Source organism: Oncorhynchus tshawytscha, linkage group LG31, assembly GCF_018296145.1.
Source record: "Oncorhynchus tshawytscha isolate Ot180627B linkage group LG31, Otsh_v2.0, whole genome shotgun sequence".
Classification (NCBI taxonomy): Eukaryota; Metazoa; Chordata; class Actinopteri; order Salmoniformes; family Salmonidae; genus Oncorhynchus; species Oncorhynchus tshawytscha.
The window spans coordinates 18776148-18790869 of NC_056459.1; the positions used below are offsets into that span (position 1 = coordinate 18776148).

Here is a 14722-nt window from a genome sequence, read left to right on the forward strand (position 1 = left end):
GTGCTACCGCCCCTGTTTGATGTAGCAATGTAAGTTGTTGATCATTTTGTATTATGAATAAACGATTTTTAACAAATAAAATAGAGCGTTTTCCGTTTTATTTTGGTAAGGAAAGGAAACAGGCCAACGGCAGTTGATCATTTATTGTCTGACTGAACACTTGATTCAAAGCCTTTTACAAATAAGTTTCAAGGGCGCCAATATTGTTATCAACTAATCGATGGTATGATAAATGTATTTAGGCCAGAGACGTATTGGCTATTCTTGCTACTGCCTATCCTATTTTTGTAGGCTAGGCTACCATAAGACATTTTGATTTCTGCTTGTTTTATTATAGGTTCACATCTCCCCTCTCTACCTGTATTTGCCTCCTGGTAAAGGAACAGAGTCAACATGGGGTATTTAGCCAGTAGTGTCATCAGTTTTAAGATTGCCTAACTTCCATTACCATTGATGGGTAATTATGTTTTTGACTCACATCATATAGTTAATCAAGCATTATCTTATATCTGAAGTGATCATTGGCTGATACAATAAAGTATGATTTCTTTTTATTTCTGTAATGTATAGAATATGAATGGATCTTCCTTTCTAAGAAGATTTGTTGTTGATGTAAAGGGCAAAGGCTGGTAGTATTGGTGAGTTTTTCCCTTTACACTGTCTATTTTCTACTGTCTATAGCCTACTGTACGACTCACAATAAATACAGGAAATATGCATTTGAGATTCCATTGACAACATTGGTAAATAACTGCTCTACATTTTCCTTCACCATAAAAGGAAGATAAAGGCCAACTGTATGAGCTTAGACCAGACAGAGAAACAGACAGAAATCAGCTGTGTGGTCTTATGACCTGTGACTGAACAATACACCCTTTTTCTGCACTTGTAGTTTTCCTAAGGCTCTTACCTGATTTTGGCATTTAGGCATGTTCCTGAGCTGTTTTTCATACTCAAGAGAAACTCAGAAAGCCCTTTGTCTTTATTTGCATACAGTTTAGTCTGAGGAGTAGGATAAGGTTGCATTGATGCTTGGGCTATTTTCTTATGGGTCATACTTAACCATTCAAATAAATCATGTTTGTCTGCTTGCATGCAATATGTAATTAGTTTTGCCTTACCTCTCGATGTAAATATTTTAGAATCTGTGTCGTATCACTTTTATAAATTCTTTCCTGTTTCATCACAGCAAGGGACTATAAACCCAAAATCTTTGGATAGACTAATTTAGACAGGGATGATCTGATCACCTTGAACTTAAGACTACACTTAAAGTAGTATTTACAGTAGTACTATTACATTTAAACCTAGAGCTTTCAGTTTCACTCTGAAAAGCACAGTCTCACTGTCATGTTTGCTCAAGAACTCCACAGAATGTTCAGGACCTCATGGAAATTGGTATCAAGGATGTTTGGAAAAATAGTCAAGGATGTTATGGAAAATGAAGGGAGCTCACTGACTGGGTCTTCATGCTCGTCCCTTGCAGTTTCACTCTGAAAAGCACAGTCTCACTGTCATGTTTGCTCAAGAACTCCCACAGAATGTTCAGGACCTCATGGAAATTGGTATGTTTTATATGCCCATTCATGACATCAAGGATGTTATGGAAAATACTGGCAGTAGGCTTTCAGCTTGTTCTAGGTAACTGACACTGACTTACAAAGAGAAGAAGACATAGGCAAGTAGTTGTGAAAATCCTGAAAGGGAAGAGGAAACCATTAAGATCATGATGATTTTATGGTGTGTGGTATTTGACTTACAAAAAAAGACAGTCTGGGTATTTCCAAAAAACAGGAAAGGAAAGAGTGGATATGGTGTTGTGGAAATTCTTACTAAGGGACACTCAAAGTCAATCTTAAATTAATCATAATCATCCAGCGTGCTGGAGAGGTTCCAACAAACTTGATGCACCTCTGTCTGTCAGGAGCTCTAACGTGGCAGTCCCGTTTAGTTCTCTTTTATAAACTGGGTGGTTGGAGCCCTGAATTCTGATTGTCTGACAGCCATGGTATATAAGACCATATACCACGTACTGTTGAAGTCAGAAGTTTACATACACTTAGGTTTGAGTCATTAAAACTCGTTTTTCAACCACTCCACAAATGTATTGTTAACAAACTATAGTTTTGGCAAGTCGATTAGGACATCTACTTTGCGTGACACGAGTAATTTATCCAACAATTGTTTACAGACAGATTATTTCACTTATAATTCACTGCACCACAATTCCAGTGGGTCAGAAGTTTACATACACTAAGTTGGATGTGCCTTTAAACAGCTTGGAAAATTCCCCAAAATTATGTCATGGCTTTAGAAGCTTCTGATAGGCTAATTGACATCATTTGAGTCAATTGGAGGTGTACCTGTGTATGTATTTCAAGTCCTACTTTCAAACTCAGTGTCTCTTTGCTTGACATCATGGAAAAATCAAAAGAAATCAGCCAAGACCTCAGGAGAAAAACAATTGTAGATCTCCACAAGTCTGGTTCATCCATGTGATCAATTTCCAAAGGCCTGAAGGTACCACGTTCATCTGTACAAACAATAGTATGCAAGTATAAACACCATGGGACCACGCAACCGTTATACCACTCAGAAAAGAGACGCGTTCTGTGTCCTAGAGGTGAACGTACTTCGGAGTGAAAAGTGCAAATCAATCCCAGAACAGCAGCAAAGGACCTTGTGAAGATGCTGGAGGAAACAGGTACAAAAGTATATATTCACAGTAAAACGAGTCTTATATCGACATAACCTGAAAGGCCGCTGAGCAAAGAAGAACCACTGCTCCAAAACCGCCATAAAAAAGCCAGACTACGGTTTGCAACTCCCGGTTGATATATTATTGAATAGATATTTAAAAAACACCTTGAGGATTGATTATAAAAAACATTCGCCATGTTTCTGTCGAAATTATATCCATAATATGGAATTTTTGCCTGCGCTGTCGTGACCACTATTTACGGTGGATTCCTAGGCATAAAGCATCAAACTAAGAGGTATTTGGATATAAAAAATATATTTAGACAGCAAATGTTCCTTTTGTTCCATAACTGGGAGTCTCGTGAGTGAACACATCAGAAACACATCAAAGGTAAACGATTAATTTGATTGCTTTTCTGATTTTCGTGACCAAGCTTCCTGATGCTAAGTGTACATAACGCTATGCTAGGCCATCGATAAACTTACACAAACGCTTGTATTCGCTGTAAAGCATCATTTCAAAATCTGAGACGACAGGGTGATTAACAAACGGCTAAGCTGTGTTTCGCTATATTTCACTTATGATTTCATGAATATTAATATTTTTGAGTAATATTTTTTGCGCTATGCTATTCAGCGTTGCTGATGACAAACATACCGGATCGGGTGGGTAGTTCTAAGAGGTTAAAGCTTGGTCGCAAATGGATTTTCCAAATGGACAATGACACCAAGCATACTTCCAAAGTTGTGGCAAAATGGCTTAAGGACAACAAAGTCAAGGTATTGGAGTGGCCATCACAAAGCCCTGACCTCAATCCCATAGAAAATTGGTGGGCGGAACTGAAAAAGCGTGTGCGAGCAAGGAGGCCTACGAGCAAGGACGAGCAAGAACTCAGTTACACCAGCTCTGTCAGGAGGAATGGGCCAAAATACACCCAACTTATTGTGGGACTCTTGTGGAAGGCTACTCAAAACATTTGACCCATCTTAAACTATTTAAAGGCAATGCTACCAAATACTAATTGAGTGTATGTACACATCTCAAATCAAAAATCAAATCAAATCAAATTTATTTGTCACATACACATGGTTAGCAGATGTTAATGCGAGTGTAGCGAAATGCTTGTGCTTCTAGTTCCGACAATGCAGTAATAACCAACAAGTAATCTAACTAACAATTCCAAAACTACTGTCTTATACACAGTGTAAGGGGATAAAGAATATGTACATAAGGATATATGAATGAGTGATGGTACAGAGGAGCATAGGCAAGATACAGTAGATGGTATCGAGTACAGTATATACATATGAGATGAGTATGTAAACAAAGTGGCATAGTTAAAGTGGCTAGTGATACATGTATTACATAAGGATGCAGTCGATGATATAGAGTACAGTATATACGTATGCATATGAGATGAATAATGTAGGGTAAGTAACATTATATAAGGTAGCATTGTTTAAAGTGGCTAGTGATATATTTACATTTCCCATCAATTCCCATTATTAAAGTGGCTGGAGTTGAGTCAGTGTCAGTGTCAGGCTGTTTAACAGTCTGATGGCCTTGAGATAGAAGCTGTTTTTCAGTCTCTCGGTCCCAGCTTTGATGCACCTGTACTGACCTCGCCTTCTGGATGATAGCGGGGTGAACAGGCAGTGGCTCGGGTGGTTGATGTCCTTGATGATCTTTATGGCCTTCCTGTAACATCGGGTGGTGTAGGTGTCCTGGAGGGCAGGTAGTTTGCCCCCGGTGATGCGTTGTGCAGACCTCACTACCCTCTGGAGAGCCTTACGGTTGTGGGCGGAGCAGTTGCCGTACCAGGCGGTGATACAGCCCGCCAGGATGCTCTCGATTGTGCATCTGTAGAAGTTTGTGAGTGCTTTTGGTGACAAGACGAATTTCTTCAGCCTCCTGAGGTTGCGCTGCTGCGCCTTCTTCACGATGCTGTCTGTGTGAGTGGACCAATTCAGTTTGTCTGTGATGTGTATGCCGAGGAACTTAAAACTTGCTACCCTCTCCACTACTGTTCCATCAATGTGGATAGGGGGGTGTTCCCTCTGCTGTTTCCTGAAGTCCACAATCATCTCCTTAGTTTTGTTGACGTTGAGTGTGAGGTTATTTTCCTGACACCACACTCCGAGGGCCCTCACCTCCTCCCTGTAGGCCGTCTCGTCGTTGTTGGTAATCAAGCCTACCACTGTTGTGTCGTCCGCAAACTTGATGATTGAGTTGGAGGCGTGCGTGGCCACGCAGTTGTGAGTGAACAGGGAGTACAGGAGAGGGCTCAGAACGCACCCTTGTGGGGCCCCAGTGTTGAGGATCAGCGGGGTGGAGATGTTGTTGCCTACCCTCACCACCTGGGGGCGGCCCGTCAGGAAGTCCAGTACCCAGTTGCACAGGGCGGGGTCGAGACCCAGGGTCTCGAGCTTGATGACGAGCTTGGAGGGCACTATGGTGTTGAATGCCGAGCTGTAGTCGATGAACAGCATTCTCACATAGGTATTCCTCTTGTCCAGATGGGTTAGGGCAGTGTGCAGTGTGGTTGAGATTGCATCGTCTGTGGACCTATTTGGGCGGTAAGCAAATTGGAGTGGGTCTAGGGTGTCAGGTAGGGTGGAGGTGATATGGTCCTTGACTAGTCTCTCAAAGCACTTCATGATGACGGAAGTGAGTGCTACGGGGCGGTAGTCGTTTAGCTCAGTTACCTTAGCTTTCTTGGGAACAGGAACAATGGTGGCCCTCTTGAAGCATGTGGAAACAGCAGACTGGTATAGGGATTGATTGAATATGTCTGTAAACACACCGGCCAGCTGGTCTGCGCATGCTCTGAGAGTGCGGCTGGGGATGCCGTCTGGGCCTGCAGCCTTGCGAGGGTTAACACGTTTAAATGTCTTACTCACCTCGGCTGCAGTGAAGGAGAGACCGCATGTTTTCATTGCAGGCCGTGTCAGTGGCAATGTATTGTCCTCAAAGCGGGCAAAAAAGTTATTTAGTCTGCCTGGGAGCAAGACATCCTGGTCCGTGACTGGGCTGGATTTCTTCTTGTAGTCCGTGATTGACTGTAGACCCTGCCACATGCCTCTTGTGTCTGAGCCGTTGAATTGAGATTCTACTTTTGTCTCTGTACTGACGCTTAGCTTGTTTGATAGCCTTGCGGAGGGAATAGCTGCACTGTTTGTATTCGGTCATGTTACCAGTCACCTTGCCCTGATTAAAAGCAGTGGTTCGCGCTTTCAGTTTCACGCGAATGCTGCCATCAATCCACGGTTTCTGGTTAGGGAATGTTTTAATCGTTGCTATGGGAACGACATCTTCAACGCACGTTCTATTGAACTCGCACACCGAATCAGCGTATTCGTCAATATTGTTATCTGACGCAATACGAAACATATCCCAGTCCACGTGATGGAAGCAGTCTTGGAGTGTGGAGTCAGCTTGGTCGGACCAACGTTGGACAGACCTCAGCGTGGGAGCCTCTTGTTTTAGTTTCTGTCTGTAGGCAGGGATCAACAAAATGGAGTCGTGGTCAGCTTTTCCGAAAGGAGGGCGGGGCAAGGCCTTATATGCGTCGCGGAAGTTAGAGTAACAATGATCCAAGGTTTTTCCACCCCTGGTTGCGCAATCGATATGCTGATAAAATTTAGGAGTCTTGTTTTCAGATTAGCCTTGTTAAAATCCCCAGCTACAATGAATGCAGCCTCCGGATAAATGGATTCCAGTTTGCAAAGAGTCAAATAAAGTTCGTTCAGAGCCATCGATGTGTCTGCTTGGGGGGGATATATACGGCTGTGATTATAATCGAAGAGAATTCTCTTGGTAGATAATGCGGTCTACATTTGATTGTGAGGAATTCTAAATCAGGTGAACAGAAGGATTTGAGTTCCTGTATGTTTCTTTCGTCACACCATGTCTCGTTAGCCATAAGGCATACGCCCCCGCCCCTCTTCTTACAAGAAAGATGTTTGTTTCTGTCGGCGCGATGCGTGGAGAAACCCGCTGGCTGCACCGCCTCGGATAGCGTCTCTCCAGTGAGCCATGTTTCCGTGAAGCAAAGAACGTTACAGTCTCTGATGTCCCTCTGGAATGCTACCCTTGCTCGGATTTCATCAACCTTGTTGTGAAGAGACTGGACATTGGCAAGAAGAATGCTAGGGAGTGGTGCACGATGTGCCCGTCTCCGGAGTCTGACGAGAAGACCGCCTCGTTTCCCTCTTTTTCGGAGTCGTTTTTTTGGATCGCCGCATAGGATCCATTCTGTTGTCCCGGTTGAAAGGCAGAACACAGGATCCGCATCGCGAAAAACATATTCTTGGTCGTACTGATGGTGAGTTGACGCTGATCTTATATTCAGTAGTTCTTCTCGACTGTATGTAATGAAATCTAAGATGACCTGGGGTACTAATGTAAGAAATAACACGTAAAAAAACAAAACACTGCATAGTTTCCTAAGAACGCGAAGCGAGGCGCCCATCTCTGTCGGCGCCGGAAGTCTGACCCACTGGGAACGTGATGAAAGAAGTTTAAAGCTGAAATAAATCATTCTCTCTACTATTATTCTGACATTTCACATTCTTAAAATAAAAAGTGGTGATCCTAACTGACCTAAGACAGGGAATTTTTACTAGGATTAAATGTCAGGAATTGTGAAAAACTGAGTTTAGATGTAATTGGCTAAGATGTATGTAAACTCCCGACCTTAACTGTATATGACAAAACATTTAGTTTCACTGCTTTACTTACGTTGGTAGCCAGTTTATAATAGCAATAAGGCTCCTCGGGGGTTTGTGATACATGACCATTATACCACGGCTACGGGCTGTGTCCAGGCACTCTGCGTTGCGTAGTGCCCAAAAATAGCCCTTAGCCATGGTATATTGGCCATATACAACACCTCCTTGGGCCGTATTGATTAAATATACTGCAGACAAGTCATATTTGCATGATTTAGCTTATTCATAAAGAATTCATCATTAACGTTTGCTTCATTCATGTGACCGACCAATACTGGGTCATGCATGTGACATACCAATAGATCACGAGGCTTCTTCTCTCTAAGCTGAGACCTTGAAACTGAGATATCCCTTTCTCTAAACAAGGTTCTGTGTGTTGTCGTGGTAATTTCCTGTATTACTAAATGATGAGAGTTATAAACCACACACAAGTCAGAGTTATATTTAAACTTCATCTTTAATTATATGAGCTTCACCATAGCCATTTGACTCTCAGATCAATTCAGAGTCTATAAATTAATTCTGAGAGTCCCAACATAATGGCAACTGAGATCTTTTATAGTAAAGATACACCCCTCTCAACTTACTTTGTGACAGTGTGACTGTTTGAGGTTGTGGACAGGTGTCTTTTATATTGATAACAAGTTCAAACAGGTGCCATTAATACAGGTAACAAGTGGAGGACAGAGGAGCCTCTTAAAGAAGAAGTTACAGGTCTGTGAGAGCCAGAAATCTTGCTTGTTTGTAGGTGACCAAATACTTATTTTCCACCATAATTTGCAAATAAATTCATTAAAAATCCTACAATGTGATTTTCTGGATTTATTTTCTCTTTTTGTCTGTCAAAGTTGAAGTGTACCTATGATGAAAATTACAGGCCTCTCTCATCTTTTTAAGTGGGAGAACTTGCACTGTATGTAAACGCAGCATTTGTATCTAACTATTTATGTTGACATTATACATTGTTTTAGATATATTATTTGAAGCAGCTCTCCTACATACATAATAGAGATTTTTTTTAGAAAACATTTTAAACGGAAATGTTACATACATAAGAGGGTGTAAGTGATCGCCTTAGAGACTTGAAATCATTTACATGTCCAGATGAATCACCATCAAAACAAGCAGTAATATGCATTGTAACCTGTAGGTGTCACTGTGGGTTTAGATACAGGTTTCTGAAAGGCCCTATGCTATTTTATTAAACGTATTGATGGGAAAAAATACCCTCAGACAGATCTCAGCACAGATGGGTTAATTTTAAAGTAACTATCATATTTGTATATTTCAACTGCAACATGGAACAGTCGGTCTTTCCAAGTTAAACATGCAGTTAATATACAAAATACCACATAGTAGACAATTGTTTTACTGTTTGAAGGGAGCATTTGATTTTGTATTTATTGTTGTAAGGTTTTAGATGGGATTCTTCTTTACTGAGGTTAATTGGACAATAATTGTGTTTTTTAATCTCTTCAATGTTTCTCATTGCATCTCTTCTTCCTTGGTTATTCCAGTAAGGCTCTTTGGGCTCCCCTGGGGGTTCAGGCCCAGGTTCTGCTGGTTCAGGTTCTGCTGGTTAAGCCTCTACTGGTTCTGCCTCTGCTGGCTCTGGCTCTACTGGTTCAGGCTCTGCTGGTTCAGGCTCTGCTGGCTCGTGCTCTACTGGTTCAGGCTCTGCTGGTTCAGGCTCTGCTGGTTCAGGCTCTGCTGGTTCAGGCTCTGCTGGCCCAGGCTCTGCTGGTTCAGTCTCTGCTGGCTCAGCCTCTGCTGGCTCTGGCTCTACTGGTTCAGGCTCTGCTGGTTCAGGCTCTTCTGCTGGTTCTTCTGCAAGTTGGGGCTCTGCTGGTTCAGCCTCTGCTGGCTCTACTGGTTCAGGATCTACTGGTTCAGGCTCTTCTGGCTCTACTGGTTCAGGCTCTACTGGCTCAGGTCCTGCTGGCTCAGATTCTGCTGGTTCAGGCTCTACTGGTTCTGGCTCTGCTGGTTCTACTGGTTCAGGCTCTACTGGCTCAGGTCCTGCTGGCTCAGATTCTGCTGGTTCAGCCTCTGCTGGTTCTGGCTCTGCTGGTTCTGGCTCTGCTGGTTCAGGCTCTGCTGGTTCAGGCTCTTCTAATGGCTGAACCTCTGCTGGCTCAGGCTCTGCTGGTTCAGGCTCTGCTGGTTCAGGCGTTGCTGGTTCAGGTTCTTCTGCTGGCTGAGGCTCTGCTGGTTCAGGCTTTTCTACTGGTTCAGGCTCTGCTGGTTCAGCCTCTGCTGGCTCTGACTCTACTGGTTCAGGCTCTTCTACTGGCTGAGTTTCTGCTGGTTCAGGCTCCGCTGGCTCGGGCTCTACTGGTCCAGGCCCTGCTGTTTCAGGCTGTGCCGGTTCAGGCTGTACTGGTTCAGGCTCTTCGGCTGGCTGAGGCTTTGCAGGTTCCCGCTCTAATGGTTCAGGCTGTTCTGGTTGTTCAGATGAACCACTTCCTGGATTTCTGTTTATCTCAATGATGTTATGGATGAGGTCTGGACTGGGGAAGTCCATGCTGATTGCCCCCAAGCAGTCTGGTTTGTTAGAGCCTGTCTGTAGTTCAACTATGAGCTTATTGAGCTGACCATTAACCAATTTGGCCACAGTTTTAGGGCCTTTGAAAATGGCTGTGGCGGAGGAATCGCTCAGTGCCAATGCATGACCACAATTCTCTTCAGCTTCTTTCAGATGTTTTGTGATCTTCTTCATCTTGTTTTCAATGTCTTTGAATGTGTCGTCGCCTGTGACAAAAGTGTCATGGTTAAGTGTTCCAACATTGAAATTGGTACTCTGCACGAAGATGATCTTCCCCCTTGCTTCTTGCATTTTAGGGACAAATGTCTTTGTCCATACTCTATCTTCAGAATTCTCAATCAATGTTTTGATACATTTTCCAGCTTTTTTCATGCTTATTCCTTGCAGTGTCACTCTCAAAAGCACAGACTCACTTCCATGTTTGTCCAAGAACTCCCATAGAATGTTCAGCACCTCATGGAACTTGGTGTGTACTAAATGCCCATCCATGACATCAAGGATGTTGTGGAACATACTGGCCTCTACACGTATATCAAAGTACCGCAATCCTGCTTTCAGCTGGTTCTCCAAGGTCCAAGCCTGACACTGTATAAGTGGTCCACCGTACAGAGTTAGGCTCTCGTGAGTTCCGGGGATAGTAACAGCTGAAAGGAGTTTGTCATCAGGTATAGACTCCATCCACTTTTCCTGATAAGAGTTTTCATTAAGTGTTGAGTCATCACTAAAACCTGTATGTTCAGGCCCTGCTGGTGCAGGCTCTACTGATGCAGGCTCTTCTGAGTGCTCTTCTGAACCACTCCCTGGTTTTCCATTGACCTCAATGATGTTATGGATGAGGTCTGGACTGGGGAAGTTCATGCTGATTACCCCCAAGCAGTCTGATTTGTTAGAGCCTGTCTGTAGTTCAACTATGAGCTTATTGAGCTGACCATTAACCAATTTGGCCACAGTTTTAGGGCCTTTGAAAATGGCTGTGGCGGAGGAATCGGTCAGTGCCAATGCATGACCACAATTCTCTTCAGCTTCTTTCAGATGTTTTGTGATCTTCTTCATCTTGTTTTCAATGTCTTTGAATGTGTCGTCGCCTGTGACAAAAGTGTCATGGTTAAGTGTTCCAACATTGAAATTGGTACTCTGCACGAAGATGATCTTCCCCCTTGCTTCTTGCATTTTAGGGACAAATGTCTTTGTCCATACTCTATCTTCAGAATTCTCAATCAATGTTTTGATACATTTTCCAGCTTTTTTCATGCTTATTCCTTGCAGTGTCACTCTCAAAAGCACAGACTCACTTCCATGTTTGTCCAAGAACTCCCATAGAATGTTCAGCACCTCATGGAACTTGGTGTGTACTAAATGCCCATCCATGACATCAAGGATGTTGTGGAACATACTGGCCTCTACACGTATATCAAAGTACCGCAATCCTGCTTTCAGCTGGTTCTCCAAGGTCCAAGCCTGACACTGTATAAGTGGTCCACCGTACAGAGTTAGGCTCTCATGAGTTCCGGGGATAGTAACAGCTGAAAGGAGTTTGTCATCAGGTATAGACTCCATCCACTTTTCCTTATAAGAGTTTTCATTAAGTGTTGAGTCGTCACTAAAACCTGAACCACAAGCAGTTGTGAAAATCCTAGAAGGGAAGAGACATAACATCACATTTCTGTCAACCTACATTAACTAAATGATCATGTAATTTTGCTTTCTTTGAATAACTCCAGTACCATGTGGCAAACAAGCCTAATGCAAGCAAATAAGTCTTTACTTACAAAGAGAGAAGACATAGGCATAGAGGGAAGCCCATGGTTGTAGTATTTCCAATGAAGCCAATCTGGGAATGAAAAGAGCGGATGCACTTGTCCCATGAACTGTATAGTAATGACACACACAAGACAAAACTTTTAATAACAATATCCCATGTTAAAATCCAAGCTGTATCCTATTCAAAAGCTATGTTACAAATACTGCTCAGTAATTTTCAATCAGCCAATTAGTCCATGATATATACTGAGTGTACAAAACTTTAGGAACATCTTCCTAATATTGAGTTGCACACGCTTTTGCCCTCAGAACAGCCTCAATTCATCAGGACATGGACTACAAGGTGTCAAGTGTTCCACAGGGATCATGTTGACTCCAATGCTTCCCAAAGTTGTGTCACGTTGAACCATTCTTGACACAAATGGGAAACTGTTGAGCGTGAAAACCCCAGCAGCGTTGCAGTTCTTGACACACTCAAACCGGGGCGCCTGGCACCTACTACCTTACCCTGTTCAAAGGCACTTAAATATTTTGTCTTGCCCATTTACCTTGTGAATGGCACACACACATATTCCATTTCTCAATTGTCTCAGATTAAAGAAGGATTTTTATTCCTTGTCTCCTCCCCTTCATCTACATTGAATGAAGTGGATTTAACAGGTGACACCAACAAGGGAACATAGCTTTCACCTGGATACACCTAATATTTTGTACACTCAGTGTATTTATATTATAATTTTTTTGTCCATGATATTTCCTTACCTCTACAGGTGTTTTAAGAGTCTTCTAATCCCCAAGTTTGTATCAAAGGTTGACAATGATCCTGTTCGTGGAACTGTCTATTGGATAACTGACTGTAAGACTATTAGGACTACACCCACACTGCTCTGTGGCTCACAAATGTACATAAAAGATATTAGGAATTTGCATCTTTCTCTGTACCTGTCCTGCCCTAAGTCATACACTAATACATCTCATGATACTGTATTGCAATAAGTTAATATCGATTCCAAGGAATGCATAAAAGATGACGATGAGAGAGTTGTGGGACAATATGGCCTTGGAATGGTTCCTTTTAGCAATACAGAAACATGATGAGTAGACACAATAATTAAACTGTAATGTTTGAGTACTGATCTCCCCTTTGATGATCATGGAAATACGGGCCAGTCATGAATGGGAGTATTTTCATATTGTAACACAGCCATCAGTGGCATGAAAGAAGCTATTCATTGCCATGTTTGATTTCAGGTTATACAACTTTTCAGGTAATTCTTATGATTCCTCAACAACAGGTACCAACCATGCTTGCATTCAACTTTTATTTTATATTTCGAATAGTCACTATTTATATGCAACAGTTTTTTTTTAGGTTTGGCTTGATCATCCCCTACCAGAGATGAGATGTCCCATCAAAAAAGTATCTCAGTGGACAAATTTGTTTCAAAGGGCATCAGTGGCGACCTGTCATTCAGGGCAGGTGGGGCACCTGTTTTTTGGGGGGAGGGGGTTTTCCTGTTTTGCATGTTATTTTGACATTAATACATGTCACATATCAGTTTGCAAATAATGTAAAAAGCTATATATCATTGAGTTAATAAAGCCGCATACAAACATGGTCTCTTTTTTGTTTTCTTGAGTAAGGGAGCTCCAAATTGCAGGTGTTTCAGCCTAGCTCAGTGCTTTCTGTGGTGGTGCGGCAAGCTAGCAGAAAATCCGGAGCGTTGGGCCATGATTGGCTCAGTGTTCTGTCACTCATGGGGACACAAATGTCACTGCCAAGTCTAAGCGTAGACTTAGAAAATTCTAGCTACTTGGATGCTGCCACAGAGTTACATTACTTCTAATGTGGCCCATCCAAGAATGCTCAAGGATAAAATGATGTCAAATCACATTATCTACAGTAGCTTTGATTGGACTGTTCATGTCAACATCATATTTTCAAAATCTTAGCTAGCAGTCATCATCATGAATCAAGTCGACAATCTACTGGCAAATCCTTTTTAATCCTTGTCATTTGAAGAAAAATAAGGAAGTAAAATTATTGATAAAACGTATCGGTGCTCATCGGCCATTGGACATAAACATTACACAACAAGTGGGAAATTGCAAATTCAACAATGAGTGGTTTGGAAGGAATCAGTGGCTAACTGTGAGTTCAAGACAACTAGGAACTCGGGGGGGGACGAGCTATGACTGGGAAAATATGTTTTGAACTTTCATCCAACTCGGAATTATAAATCGGGTACTTAGGCCTATCTCTAGAGCTACGGCCTGAAGACCACTGACGTCATCATGATTCTACCTTTTTTTATTTTTTGAGTTCCCTGTTGTCTTGAAAGCACCATAAATCCAGAGAATGCCAGACTTTGATGACAAAGTTTGATAACAAAATTTGCCCACGAAGGACCTCCGCGCCACCTTCCTGTTCAAGTAAGTATAGCACAACAAGGTGAGTCCAAAAATGTATTGTATGCTGCTGCATAAATTATGTGATATGCCAGGGAGATATGTAGACTGTAGCTAAGAAAGTAATACAAAGTGTATGTTGTGTAGCAAGCTGTTAGTAGCCCATGTGCCTCACCACACAATCAACCTGATTGTAAGAGATGCTGTGAAGGGGGTGAAGCCCACTGTGGAAAAAGTGAAAGCAGCTGTGGAATACTTCCACAGGAGCACAGTAGGTGTTGAAAAACTAAAGTCTACACAACGCCAGATGGGGATGCCTGAACTGAGGCCTAAACAAGACTGCACTACAATGTGGAATTCAACATTTTATATGTTGAAGCGGTTTCTTGAGTCAAGGGATGCCATCATCTCTACCCTGGCCATTGTCAATGCACCTGTTGATGCTCTGACCCAAGAGGAATGGGAGGTGGTGGAGGAGGTGTGCGAGTCCTGGAACCCTTTGAGCAGGTCACTGTGGAGATCAGTGGAGAGAGGTACAGTAAGCAGTTATTACTACATCATTATTTAATCTAGTAT

The 14722-nt window shown here is 42.4% G+C and overlaps 1 protein-coding gene across 2 annotated transcripts; it reads right to left on the reverse strand.

Moving 5' to 3' along the window:
• Positions 1–8266: 8266 nt before the first annotated feature.
• LOC112229236 lies at positions 8267–12717 on the reverse strand. 2 transcript variants are annotated; one of them, XM_042310542.1, is made up of 3 exons: positions 12500–12717; positions 11746–11807; positions 8267–11609 (listed from the first exon to the last, which is right to left on the reverse strand). In XM_042310542.1, exons 2-3 carry the CDS (start codon positions 11778–11780, stop codon positions 9011–9013), a joined length of 2634 nt encoding a protein of 877 aa, XP_042166476.1. In that variant the 5' UTR covers positions 11781–11807; positions 12500–12717; the 3' UTR covers positions 8267–9010. The 2 variants fall into 2 exon arrangements, with proteins under 2 accessions (XP_042166476.1, XP_042166477.1); XM_042310543.1 differs by having other exon boundaries at positions 11746–11844.
• Positions 12718–14722: the final 2005 nt, after the last annotated feature.